This window comes from Sciurus carolinensis, chromosome 6 (assembly GCF_902686445.1).
Source record: "Sciurus carolinensis chromosome 6, mSciCar1.2, whole genome shotgun sequence".
Lineage (NCBI taxonomy): Eukaryota > Metazoa > Chordata > Mammalia > Rodentia > Sciuridae > Sciurus > Sciurus carolinensis.
The window spans coordinates 9,114,967-9,129,563 of record NC_062218.1 but is presented as its reverse complement, the minus strand read 5'-3'; the positions used below and the strand labels follow the sequence as shown (position 1 = coordinate 9,129,563).

The 14,597-nt window shown below is 46.4% G+C and overlaps 1 protein-coding gene across 4 annotated transcripts in view; it reads left to right on the top strand.

Moving 5' to 3' along the window:
• The window catches only part of Ctnnd2 (catenin delta 2), an 856,033-nt gene that overhangs the window by 711,025 nt on the left and 130,411 nt on the right, over nucleotides 1–14,597 (top strand). For all 4 annotated transcript variants that reach the window (XM_047555397.1, XM_047555396.1, XM_047555400.1 and 1 more), the window contains 2 exons: nucleotides 6,336–6,453; nucleotides 12,137–12,322. In XM_047555397.1, coding sequence (XP_047411353.1) covers nucleotides 6,336–6,453; nucleotides 12,137–12,322 — 304 coding nt within the window. The remainder of the gene's footprint in view (nucleotides 1–6,335; nucleotides 6,454–12,136; nucleotides 12,323–14,597) is intronic.

The following is a 14,597-nucleotide window of genomic DNA, read 5'->3' as shown; positions in this document are numbered from 1 at the left end:
ACTATGCTAATCTTTAAAAAAAAAAGTTAGGGAACTTATTTCCCTAGAAATTGTTCTGACTTGGCTGTGATGAGGTATCAGCTTTGTACTCAGATGTGGAAAGAGCCATCAAGTGCTATTCAAGTACATTCAGCTTTCCAGCAAAAGTATGCAGAGGTGTGGCTGATCCTAGTATGGTTAACAGTGCCTGGCTCTCGAGGTTGGTATCCACAGTGTTCTGGTGATTCGCTGAAAATAATGAGGCCACACTACCAACACCACTGGAGCAGGGCTAGCGAGCTGCCATTTCCCTCCCTCAGAGTCCTCTTTTCTGCACAGACACAGTAGCAGACTGCTTTTCCTGTTCATGGAAGCTGTGAAGACAGGTTTTCAGGAGTGTCTTCTGGCAGAAGTAGAAGATACCAAGCAAAGAGAAGGGCAATCTGGACCAGGCTGATTCCCCCAAATTTGGTGGTATTCTTTGGGGTAATGAGATCAAGTATGGGGCAAAAAATAAAGGGGTGCCAGGCGTGGACACATGCCTATAATCCCAGCGGCTCAGGAAGCAGAGGCAGGAGCCAGCCTCAGCAACTTAGCAAGGCACTAAGCAACTCAGTGAGACCCTCTCTCTAAATAAAATATAAAATAGGGCTGGAGTTGTGGCTCAGTGGTTGAGTGCCCTGAGTTCAATCCCCAAAAAATAAAATAAATAAATAAAGTGGTGTACTTTGAACTCAAGGAGTACATTTTCACATCACATCAGCGTGTCTTATGCAGAGAGTCTTCTCATGCTCTGGGTTACGCAGAGCAGTATCCTGGCCTGGTAGATGTCTTATGCCATTGCCTTCCCCCTCACACACATGCCCCTAGAAGGATTTTGATTGGTACATGTGTGCCATTTTGGTATTGATAAAAACAGTGCAACTCTTTGACCTTCTAGAAATACCTTCTTAACTTGCATTTATCTCACAGTTGTCTGTGGGTCAGGAGTCCAGACACTAGCTAGCTTCCCCAGTTGAAATCAAGGTGTTGATAGGGTTGAGTTTCCTGCCAGTGATGCTGGAGAAAAATCTGCTTTTGGTGGCTGGTTACTTCCAATGGTGACAGAATCCAATGCCTCATGGCTGTGGTACTGAGGTCTCTGTTTCCTGGCTGAGTGCACTCCACTGGGCTTAGCTCCAACCAGCTTCTCTCTCTTCCTTGCATGCAGCCCCTCTATGCCAGAACCAGAATATGGATTGAATCCTCATGTCTGGGGTCCATGCAGTTACAGACAGAGAAAGCAGAGGATGCTCTCTGCCTTTAAGGTTCTTGTGATTAGAGTCTGGGGCACAATCCAGGACAATCTCCCTGTTTTAAGGTCCATAGCCTTAATTCCATCTGTGAAGTCCCTTTTTCCATGTAGGACCACCTAGTCACAGATTTCAAAGATCAGGGCTTAGACATCTTTGAGGGGTCAGTATTTGACTACCCCTCTGGCCCTCAAAGTTACATTCATCCCACACACTTCAACCTCATCCCAAGCTCTCTAAAAACTTTATCCCATTACAGCATTGATCCAAAGTCCTAAATCTCTTCACATCCAAACTCCAAATCTGATTCATCTAAATCAGGTGTGGCTGAGTAACCCAGTAGGCAAAGCTCCCAGGTGGGAACAATCCTCATCCCTGTGAGGACCTGTAAAAATGAAGGAGCAGCTTGTCTGTTTCCAACATGTGTCAGATGGGACAGACATGGGACAACAGTTAGAGACATTTGAGGTCAAGAAGGGAGGAAATGGAAAGAAAAGTGGAGTCTGGAAATCCAGCCCAGCAAACCACTAGGTTTCAAGGTCAAGAACTTGCCCTTGGTCATTCTCAGATCTGCCCTCTGCATAAGATGTCAGAGAAAGGTGGCCTTGGAAATGCTGTTTGAATGAACTGGACTCACCAAGCAGATGGGGGAGACTTGCTCCTGGCTTCTCTTGCGTGTTGTCCTAGCATCATAAACCTTCACTTGCCTGTTGCTGGGGAGCCACGTGGGGCAGGATCAGAACCTCTAGTGATGTACTACCCAGAACTCATGGCAGCCTACCTGGGCCAACTAGTACCTGGGGATGTCAGGAGGGATGCAGCACAGGGCACAGGGCTGGGTGACCCAGGAGCCAGGCACAGTGTTATGGACACCAGGCCTAGTAAAAATAGAGAAGTCTTGTGCAGAACTGGAATTAAACACAGAATTCTACCTTTCCCTGCCAGGTCCTCTCCTCTGTCAGAGCCTGTAGTGGTCTGCAGACCCACCTCTAAGCAGGTGTGCTGATTGGTGTGCACCAACGGTTTACCTGGACTGCTCCTGAGCTGGTGTCTATGGTTGAAGCCCACTCTTCACATCTCCATTTAAAAATAACTTCCACATGAGATGCTTCCTTGCTGGAAACACATTTAATGCCCTTTGCGTCTTTATTTCTTAAGTAACAATCCCACTATTTGTTGTTATAAATGTTAGGGAAAATAACCAATGTCAAAATTTACAAAATTGCAACTTAAGGAAAGATTCGCTGAACAGGTGAATGATAACATATCCATCCATTTCAGCCTGTATTCATTTTCTGTTGAACATCTAAGAGTCATGTTTAAAGAAGTTTGGTTCCCAAATTCTACATATTACTGATTGCTGCTGGCATAATATTTAGTTATATATATATAAATATATATATATATTTATTATATATATATAATAAATATATATATAAATATATATATATATATATATATATATATATATATATATATTTACCTGACTAGACCATGACCTTCTAAAGGTCGAATACCAGGTATTATCATCTTTATCATCATCACAAGACAGCATTGGGTATATAAAAAGGTGCCCACTTTTGTTAATTTGAATTGATTTATTTCTGCTAATTCTTTCTTCCTAGAATAGGTCCACAGCATCCATCTAACAAAATCCATAACTCTGAATTTTGGCTCAACATTACTAAGTAGAGAAAAAAGGTTAGATGTAACCTGGATGCCCATTAAGGTGCAAGAATTCTAAAAATTATGAATTATGATTTGTTTATACATGAAACCCGAGAAGTCATTCGATGACTAAGGTAGATCTGCAAGTGCCATCATAAAAAGAGACAGTGATACATCTGCACTTTCTAAGGCTAAATGCAAGTTGCCTGAGGAACCAGGATGGTAAAAATAAAACCATACCTTCCCAGATCATTTATTAGGAGTAGAAAATAATCTTGGATGATAAACACCAATGGTCACAGTGATTTCCTGGAGGAGCTCAAGGACAGCGCTCTCAGAGCTCTGCAAGGACACTTACAGCACACATTCTACTGAGTGACCACACCATTTCCTGTGGAAGGTGCACCTGCTGCAGGCCCACCAGTGTCCAGTGCTGCTGGACACCTTGTGTCTCTGAGCCTCTGTCTCTCGCTGTACTATTTAAATCAGATGGAACATACAGTACTCTCTTAGACTCTGACATGGCGCTTACAGCACACATTCAACTGAATGACCATACCATTTCCCATAAATGGTGCTTCTGCTGTAGATGGCCAGCATGCAGGAGATCAAACCAGAGAGAAAACCAAAGGGTGGGATTTGGGGGTCCCAGTCTATTTGGTTCCCTTCATACTCCCTCATCTCTTTAAATCTCCATCATTGGTTTTGTATTGGAATTATTGAGGCTGTGACCTTATTTCTGTGCTGGTACCTTATGGAGGGTAGAAAGCACATCATCCTTCTGCCATAGTTGAAAGAATAGATCTGTGTTTAGGAAGAGGGAGAAAAAGGAAACCCTCACTGCCTTCAAAGCAAAGCCCAAAGTTTCCCTTAAGATGTCTTTCACTCATTCTGGAATACTTGAATAAAAGTAGAAACTTGTGCCCAAAGGTTTGTAGGAAACCATTACTCATAACAGAGACAAATACAAACTTGTGTCCATTTAATAATATATGCTGTCTCCTCACACCTACAGTCAAGAGGCATGTGTGTGTGTGTGTGTGTGTGTGTGTGTGTGTGTGTGCGCTCTTTCCCCTTCTCTATTAAGACCATATTAATCTTTCTTGTTTCTCAACATCTTGCACATTTTAATTAAAAACATTCTAAATTTTGGAGCAGATGACTAAAATCAAATAGAAACTAGACTATGCTGGAATTAATATTGACCGTATCTAATGTTTATAAAGCTGTTCATTCCTGTTACTTCCTGTGGGTTAGTTCTGCACATTGTTGGATTACCAATGAAATTAGGGCTGATCATGACGAAGTCTACTTGTGGATCAGGAGTCTGCCTTCCCCAGCTTGAGAATGTTCAAAGGAAAGACAGCTCACCACTCAAGGAAGTGTATTTAGGATAGTTCAGACTAGGGTGTACAGGAGTTATCGTGCTTTTAGGTCTGAATTCCACAATTATTCATTTGGAAAAACTACCCTCCCCACTCCAAGGAGTCACACACAGTCTCTCATTGCCAAGGAGGTCTGATAGGGATTTTTGACAAACTTATTCTAACAGCTTCAGAGCTCAACCTGGAGAAAATCATTTCAAGGATGAATGGTCTAAACTGTTCTTTTATAAGGGACGTCCTTCTAGTTTAGAATAATACTATTGTGTCTCCTGCCGCTTTTCCCCTAGCAGAAAGTTAGCCTCCACCCTGCCTCCCCCACTAGGGACATTATCAGAAACAGGTTGGCTAACACAAGGTGCAATTTTTAAAATTTTACATAAAAATGCTGTCAGTATTCGACTAGTTGTATTATCTAAGACACTGAAATTTTTGTTTATATTTCCAGATCTTTGACAAATGCCAAAAGTCCTAATTCAAATTAAATAACATTTTCTAGGGTTACACTAAAATGCTGATGAGACCCTATTTAACACCTCCTTTGAAACTTTTTAGATATCAAAGAAAGCATTATATTCACTAGCCTTCTAGCACTAGGCCTACTTTATTTTATTTTCATCCCTAAAGAAACAAAACCAAACAAAATCCAGCCTGTCCATATTCTCCATCAAACCTGAACTCATTGCTGCCGCCTTTCCTCGTGTTTCATTTGAGTGTCTCTGTGCAGTAGCTGTGTGGCCTTGGACAGCCTCTCTAAGGCTCAGCTCCCTCACCTGCCAAGTAGAATCAGGTGCAACCACAAAACGTATTTTGAAAACAAAATGAGAGAGTGTCTGTGTTGGGTGTTGGTTACAGTGGTGGTTTGGAGAGTCAAACTATTCTACTCCTCCAGCTCAGAGGTTCTGGGACTCCTCCCCTGGCCTCTCAGCAGGCAGCAAAGAGGAACCCCTTCCTCCAAGCAAACTCTCCACACAGGGCTGGAGTCTAGCTCTCAGCTTCTGAATCACCATGGAGATGCCACTATCTGACCAGGACCCAGACCCAGGTCGATTCTAGCACCCTGTATTTTATCTGCCCTCCAGGTTGCTGAGGTTCCCAAAGTTTAAGAACCATTCCCCAACCTAGATGATTCTCTGTCCTCCTCCACCCCACACCGTGCTCCCTAAATTCTTCCAATCCCTGAGTGCCCTCCATTAACCCAGCTCTCCCAGCATCCCCTCTGTGTGGCCCAGAGTCCTGCAGGAATTTTCCGCTGGAGCCAAATCCTAACAGTGGATAGGAGAGGAGGAGTATGCTCTCAAGTGTGGAGAGACCAGCACACTCCAGACACCCACTGTCAACGAGGCTCTCGGTGACTGTAGAGCTGGAAGGTCTGTGGGCTTCCTAGGTGTGTGTTCCTGCACAACAGGCCCCTGCTGTTGACTAGCTCAGGCCCTGCAGGACAGGAAAACACTTGGAGAAACTCCTTCCCCTCAGGACTGTTGTGGACATCCCAATGACTGCATTGTCACAGAAACTCTATGTCCGTAGAGTAAATTCCTAGAAGTCTACTTCTGGCTGGGCTAAGGTATATTTTTGAGGCAGGCCAATTTAGATTTCTAAAACATTTCAATAAGTCAGAAGCTCTGTCTTTGAAAATGCTTCCATCTTCTCAAAGAAAAAGAATCCTTTGAATCAAAAGACTTCTGATTCCCTTGTCGATTATAAATGATGTGACCCCTGGGACTTTCTGAATGTCCCCCATTCTCAGTGCTCACAGACTGGCAGATCAATCACGCTAGGAAGTCCGCATGCTCTGTTTTCTGAGTTGTGGGAAGGGATCTTTCTTTTACTCCTTTCCAGAAAGTGTTGTTGAAGCCAACCCTACTCATTAAAGCTGTGTTCTTGATTAACAGTCTACATAGAGAAAAAAGTTTTCTTTACAACTTGGGGCGGTGGGGCGGGCATGGAAGGATGCTGTCTCAGTGACCACGGTGAGGGTCACTGATGACTGACGTGTCCCTCTGCTTTGCAGGAATGTAAGTTCAGCCGGAGAGGAGGCCCGCCGGAGGATGCGGGAGTGTGACGGGCTCACAGATGCCTTGCTTTACGTGGTCCAGTCTGCGCTGGGGAGCAGCGAGATCGATAGCAAGGTTTGTAGGGTCTGCACAGACCGAGCATCTTCGAGAACACAGATGTCACGCAGATATGCCTTGCCCGACCACACAGAGAGCTGTCACAGTATTTCACATTCACATCCTGAGCTCTCTCGGCTTCTCATGTGACTCAGGCAGACCTCTCCTTATGGCCTTAGAACTAGCATTCTAACTTTAAATTAGCAATGAACAACAATCCAGATTAGGTTAACATTAAAACTACCTGGGATTGGAATAATCCTATATTCTTAGATTATCTTTTCCATAACTGTTAATTGTATTAAGTGACATTTTAAAATAACTTCAAAATCTGAAAGAATGTCAAAAAGCCAAATCAGTGAAGTTTCCAGTGCTTTAAGTTATTAATATGTACTCACGGCTATAGCTTAAAAACCAAGATAGACCTGGGTGAGTTTTTCCTGTATTTGAGTTATTTTGTTTTGTCTTAACTAAATGAGTTTCAGTTCACACTAATAGAAGTGTGCAAAGTAATTTCATAATATCTTCATAAAAACACAGCCTCTACCTCTACTTTAAGGTAGTGCATGTATAAATGTGATACCTTAATGAGGACTCCGAGGAGTCACTCCTGTTAACATTTGGGGCATTGTGACTTCTCATTGTGAGGAACTGTGCCCAGGATTTTGGACGCCTTTCCTGCCTCCACCCACTGGATGCCAGTAGCATCCCCCACCCTCCCACCCTAGTAGTAACAAACAAACATATCCCCACAGGTGGCCTCACCTCCTTTGTGGAACCAAATCCACCCTGGTTGCAAACTCCTACCTGACCCCATGATCTCCAACCCCGACTCTTCATCAGAGTTGTCTTTGGGGCACTAATGAATATGTCTGCCCAGACCCCATTGTTGTCCCTAACCTGACTGCCTGGCTCCTGTTGCAAGTGTTGGTACTTTTAAAAATGAATCAGAGGATACAATGTGTGTCTTGCATTAAGAGCCTGGTAAGTGGATGGAGTTGGAGAATATCATGCCAAATGAAATAAGTCAAACCCCCCAAAACCAAAGGTCAAATGTTTTCTCTGATATGCAGGTGCTAATTCACAGTGGGGGCGTAGGGAAGCCTAGAGTTACTTTAGATTAGGTAGAGGGGAGTGAAGGAAGGGGAAGGGGTATGGGGTAGGAAGGAGAGTAGAGTGAAACAAACATTATGACTTCATGTACTTATATGATTTCATGACCTATGGAATCCTACAACATGTACAATCAGAAACATGAGAAATCATACTCAATTTAAATATGATTTATCACACAAAATGCATAAATGCATTCTACTGTCATGAATAACTAATTAGAACAAATTTAAAAAAAATTTTTAAAGAGCCTGCTTAGGAGGTGGAGTTTTGAATTGGACAATTGTAATCTGATTTGATAATATAATTGTAAAATCAGAAGAAGAAAAAAAAACAAAAACAAAGAGGAGTGATTCTACTCACTTAGGTTTTTTTTTTGTTTTTTTTTTTTTTTTTTTTTTTCCGGTGCTAGGGATCAAACCCAGGGCCTTGTGCTTATAAGGCAAGCACTCTACCAACTGAGCTATCTCCCCAGCCCAACTCCCTTAGTTTTTAATAAGCTTTGAGAGTAGTTCCCACAGAACTTCTCAGCCTTGACCACACCTTACAGTCACCAGGAAGTTTAGAAAAGCACTGATGGTTCAGCCTGGCTCCTCAAAGAGTGGGGCCCTGCTGTCTCCTGGGACTCCAACTCTTTGAGTCACAGATGCTGCTTGCCGTCGCGTCCTTGCCACCCACTAGGCCTGCATCCACTCATTTATCATGCACGATTAATTCCAAAGACAGAGCATAACGTAATAGAGGTTTAAGCATTCCTCTTTCGTAAACACCATTAATGACCAATTTAGACCTTTTAGCACCATTGACAGGAAAATTAAATCCCTGGACAAGTGACCAGTCGAGATGCCCTGAGTATTTATGAGGCCTGTTAGCATAATAGACTCATGATTTTTAAAAGAGCTACTGGAGGGGATTCTCTGCAGCAATGATGCTGAGCAGCTTAGTATTTGCCATTGGGAAAGATGGAGGCGTGGGGAGACGGAGCCTCTTACCAGGAGGCTCATAAGTGAGCTGAAATGCCATCGGACCTGCAGGTGAAGTAGAAGTCAGTGGCCTTGTGCCTCAGCCACGTTCCCCGGGCACCGTCTCTGAGCTCAGGCCGTCTAGGCTGCATGCTTGAGAGCCGGTGTGCTCCAAGGCACAGGTATATTCCATCTGATGACTCAGATATCAAACTTTTGATACTCTTAGCAGACTTGGAGGCCATCTATTTAATCCACATTTCTCCAGAGGAGAGTGTTGAAAAATCGGAAGACCCAGCTATCCCTGAGGTGTAGGAAGATCACTGAGGGTCCTTCTGGGCAGCGCCAGTGGACAGCGCCATCTCCAGCACCAGCCGGCTGAGGACCACGCCTGAGTGACCTCAGCTTTGTGACAGGGAGGATGATTGTAGCTGAATGCCAAGGCTGTTGAAAGGATCAGATGTGCTAAATCACTCAACAGTGCCTCGCTGGCTGCATGATGGGATGGAGTTTTAATATATTACTATTGTACCACAATTTTCCACTCAGCACTCTGCTTGGCCACCCTGAGCTTTCACAATGACAAGTTCGAGGGGGAAAATGAGCACACGTTCCCTTTAAGGCCAGAGAAGCTAATGAATAAAGAGCCTGGATTCCACGGAAGCTCTTAGCTCAGTTCCTGTAATTGGGACAGTTTGTTGAGTGGGTAGCATATGGTAGAGCACTCTACAGACGACTTCCAAATTAGCCCTTTCTAATAGAAAATGAGGAGTCAAAATGATCCTGGTGACCAGGAGGAACTGCTGAAAGTGCTGTGGACAGCAATGGATGTCACAAGCAAAGCCACCAGCTGCCACACGCCTTTTGCTGGGGTTCGGTCCTTTTTCTTTTCTTTCCCCCATCCTCTTAGAGAAAAGCTCTTGAATTGGTGCCTGTCTAAACCAGCCAGACTGCCACACTCCGGGGAGCTTAAGAGAGAGGGAGTTCAGTCCCTGGGCCCCTCTCGCCGCCCCAGCCCCGCCTCTTTCCCTCTCTCCCTCAGCTTCTCCCCGAATCATCTCCCCACAGCAGGTAGATTATAAAGCACTTCTCAAAACAGCAGATTTAGTCCCCAGTAGTCTTCTGTTAAACAGGAATGGCGAAGCCCCTGGGGAAGATGAACAGCAGGATGAGAAAGAAGTTTATTCTCCCAAGTCTTTGATGTAAGAAAAATCAGTTTGAGCTGATTTGAAAATCGTTCTGACTTATGCCATAACATTTTCCTTTCAATGAGAGACTTTTCTGTCTTTCATGCATCGTCCTGTGCTTACCTGCTTTCATGCCGGGTTCCTTTTTTGATGCTGAGAGGAGGTTTGAAATAGAAAATCAAGTTGACTCAAAGCCTGTGGGATTAGCGGCCGAGAAACCTTGAAAATCCGACAAGAAAGGTCTAGAATGGCAAAGGCTCCAGAGATGTGTCCTGAGAACTGGTTTTCCTGGTTGACTTTCACATGCCCGTGATCCGGCAAAGGGCAGGGACACGTTTCACCAGATTTCAGCCAATAGAGGAAAGCAGGCAGGACCGGGATCCTGCCTCCAGCCCTGAGCCTGGACTGCAGCATCTGCCCTGGTCACCTACAGCTTGGCTGCTCCTTTCCAGCCTCTGTAGAATGGAATCTTGGTACCTCTGTTCATAGTGATGGCCACACAGTGGATGTCTGGGAAGTGGAAACCAAGGTCTTGTGATTTTTCAAGCAAAACTTAGCTCAGATTAATCCGCCCCCCCCCACCTTTATTGTGATCTTTTAAAAATTGGAGTATATTTTCCTCTCCCCTGGTTCCTCAAGTCCAGGACAAAGGTCAAATGGTCAGTTCTGTCTCAACCGGCAGACTTTCTGCAAAGAGTAAGAGCATAAATGTTTTGGGCTCTGTGAGCCCCACAGTCTCTGTCCCAGCTATTCAGTCAGCCATTGTAGCAGGACAGAAACCACAGGTAATAATAAACTCTGGATGTGTTGGATTCCACTGATGTATTATGTACAGGCTCCAGACTGGCTTTGGCCCACAGGCTCTGGTTCACCAACCAACCCTCCTTGCAACAACTGGAGGTTATTAGAACCGTATTTCTTGAATCCCACATTTTGCCTCTGATAATAACAGCAAATGCATCGTCATCAGTCCCTCTTCTGAGACCTGTGTCTGGAATGTCCTTTAATTCTTACTTTAGCCCTGTGAAGCACAGAGAGTTTAAGCACCTTACCCAAGGCCACACAACTCACAAAATGGCAGAGCCGAGACTGGAACCCAAGCCACACTGACTCCCTCTGGGTCCCGTGCCGGGCTGTCCAAGCCAGGCCTTCTCCCAGCGTCAGTCATGGTTGATCCACCCACAGCACTAACCGTGCCCCAGGTGTCCTCGGTGCCTCCACGCTGCATCTCTTTCCTGTTGCTCGTGTCACAAATGGCCACACACCTGGTGGCTGGAAAAAAACCCCACATATTTATTGTATTTCAGTCCTGGAGTTACAGGAGTCCAAAATGGGTGTCACCCAGCTAACTTCAAAGTGCCATGAGGCCATGAGGGCTGGTTTCTCCTGGGTCTCTAGGGGAGAATCTGCTTCCTTCCACATCCCCTAGCTTGTGGCCTCTTCCTCCACACGCAGAGCCCCCGATGGCCTTTCATATCCCTCTGACATCACACCCTCTGGCCCTGACTCTTCTGCCTCCCTCTTTCACTTACAGAACCTTGTGATTAAAGGGCAACCTGGAAAATCCAGTTAAACGCCCCATCTGTCAGCCAGCCAATCAGCAACCTTCATTCCACCTGCAACCTTAATCACCCTCCATGGAGCCTAACACAGTCACAGGTCCCAGCAATTAGGAAGTGGACACTTGGGGGCATTATTCTGTCTGTGGCACACACATACATTAACTCCCATGACCCACACAGCAATCTACCAATGGGGTCCTACCTTGATCACTGTACAGAGGAGGACTCTGAGACCACGAATATATCATCCCAAGTCTAATAGCAGAGACCTAGAGCTCTCCAGCTGTCCAGCTCTGCATGTGCCCTTAACTGTTAAACCCCTTTGCTAGAAAATAGGAATGTTGGTCATCTTGAAAAAATCAGTAGAAGGAAAACAGTTACACCTCCCAGTGGCCATAGCCCCTCCCATGCCTAGGGCAGCCCTGGGTTGTATCACTTGTTTTACACCCAGAAGTGTAGATGGTACAGTTCAGTGTCACCCACCAGGGCCAAGCACAGTCCAGGGTCTATGCTCTTCATGATGTGGAACCCCAAATCCCAAGCAGGACTTGTCTGTGAGTACAGACACCTGGGATGGCTTGTGTTATAAATTCCTTTCCTCCCTCCAGTGACGTCAATCAGCAGCAGCAGGTGTTTAGAAGTAACCGCTGTTGATACATAGCTCGTTCGTGGGGAGAAGCGGTCTATGACCTTTCCAAGCTCCTCTGCAGTCTTTCCACCAACGCTGTCAGGGGAGCCCTGAGGGGCAGGAGATGAAGGCCTCCTGGCAGAAGCGGGTGCCTGTCCTTTCCAGGGCGGTGGGCGGCGGGCGGAGGGCGGAGTGCTGGTTAGTTCTCGTTCACTCCTGTTTTTCTCTCTTCCTTTCCTGTTTTCCCAGACCGTTGAAAACTGTGTGTGCATCTTAAGGAACCTCTCCTACCGGCTGGCGGCGGAAACGTCTCAGGGACAGCACATGGGCACGGATGAGCTGGACGGGCTGCTCTGCGGGGAGGCCAATGGCAAGGACGCGGAGAGCTCCGGGTGCTGGGGCAAGAAGAAGAAGAAAAAGAAATCCCAGGATCAGGTGATGCTGGGCGCTCGCGGCTGCATGCCCTCCTCCCGCCCTCCTCGCAGCCTTAAGTCCCTTTCCCTGTGTGTGGACACTGGCTTGCATTTCCACTGTGCAGTGAAATGGCTGAAGCGCCTGCACAGTTTTCCTGTGGGAATTTCACCGCTGAGGTGGTGGAAGTTAAGTAACCCCCCCGCCCCCCCGCAGCTGAGCCAAGATGGGAAATTTCAGAATAAGAAAAAGAGCCAGGCAAGCTGTGAGACTCCTAGGGTGGAGGGACCCTGGGGCCGAGCCTTCTGTGTGTGGCTTCCGGCATACATTGAGGTCCCCGTGGGACCAGGCTGGCTGCCATCCATGGGGCAGAGATGCCTGGAACAGAAGTGGTGTGTGCAGGGAAGCACCAACCAGTACTTGATCGCAGGTGTGGAGAGCGTTTGGTTTTGCAGCCTTGCATTTGGTGTCGCAAGTCAGAACTCACAGGCCTTTCAACAGGCTGGATGAGAAGTTTGGCTTTAGGGGACAATTCAAACTCCTTTGCAGTTAGGGAGACCTCTTCAAACAGAATGACCTTCACCTTGTGCAGCTGAACGTGGGTGCCCTGCAGTCAAGTAAAGGCCAGCAGGCAGCCTCCCCTCCTCTCCCCCAGTGCATCAGAACAGCCTCCACCACTTCCCCAGGCCTCCAGGAGGTGAAGCCCACGCCCCAGGAAAGGGAGGAGTGGGAAGGAGCCGTCCATTCTGCCGCTGGTCCAAAGCCTGCCACCGAGGTTATCCCTGTTTCTCCCAACACTGCGGTCTCACATCCATGTCCTTCCTGGACACTGAGGTCACAGGTCCAGCTGCTGAGGGTCATGCCAACTCAGAACATGCCCAACCTGGGAAATGGGTTGGAATTCACAACACCCTCCATCGCCAGTTTTTGAATTCAAGCTCAATATGCAGATCACAGTGCAGAATTCCTAAACTATTTAAAAAGTGATTTTGCCTCCAGTAAAGGTCAGGTTTAAGAAGAGCTCTTGTCCTGGGTAAGAACCAGTAAGAATGCATTCTTTTTCTTTCTTTCTTTCTTTCTTTTTTTTTTTTTTTTTTTTGCGGTTCTTAAATCCAGTTCCTGAATTCTCCTCGCACACACCCGCGTTAGTATTCGTTTTAGGTTGCAGTTCTCTAGTGGTTTGCATCTCCAGGTCCTTCCGACAGCGTCTGGATTTACGCGATCAGCTTACACACGCCTGTGCTGTGGGGATCCATGCTCACTGACTCTGACTGCAGCCTTCTCCCTCTGAGAACTAAGCCCAGTCCCACTTTTTCCCCTGTCATGAGTCAGGCTGTGTCTCTCATCTTCCCCTGAGTGGAAGGAGACTGTCAGGAAGGATCCAGCCCTGATTCTTCACCTCCTCAAGCTCTGCAGTGGGGTGCAGGGCGCCTGGCAGGTGTTCCCTGGGCCGTCCCAATGCCAGACCGCGAGGTGCTGCCTTGCCCTCGGGTTTTGCACCTGTAGAGATAGAAGTCAGACCACTGTAGTTCTGAACATTCCCTTCCCTTCAGCGGGAACATGGGCTCGCAAAGGCAGATGCTGGGGTTTCCTTGGGACTGGTGCCCCCCACCCCCACTTTCTTCTGGAAATGTGAGCCACCTAGTAAAGTTTCACAGGAGGAAGGCAACTCTGCAGGCACGTGGAGCTTCCCGACTTAACCAGGGGAACAAGCCCCAGTCTCACCCCAGCCGGAAGGACTCATCTTCTAAAAGGGCTCCTGGCAACTCTGGAAGGCAAATTTGGGAAATTGTAACTCAGCAATGGTCAAGGAGACTTTCCATTGAGACTGAATTCAGTCCCATTCCAGGATCTTGTCTCCTGATTTTGAACTTGCGTGGTATCCCTGTCGCTTCCTTGTGAGTGACAAAGGGTTTCATTTAGGAAGATTCTGACCCTAACACCCACCCTTTCCCAACTCTGCCAACATGTCCTTCCATGAATTTAAATCTTCCAGGTGATGGAAGGCGTTGGGAGTTGGTTGGGCCCCAAGAAATGAACAGTTGCTAGGGAAGAACATGGGTGGGCCTCACCCCTACATGCCCCTCTTTCCAGGGGTGACCCTGCCTTGAAATTGCAGGGTGCGCTACTTTCTAGGCTTGTAATGATGCACTTGGAACAATTTCTTATGACATTGATGAGCTGTTTTCTACGCTGAGTATAACAAAGTCGGTAGTAGAATTTGATTTTTGCCTAAAGGCTTAAATGAAATTTTACGTGGTTCATTTGTCCCATTTTTTCTTACGATATCCTTTTTTTT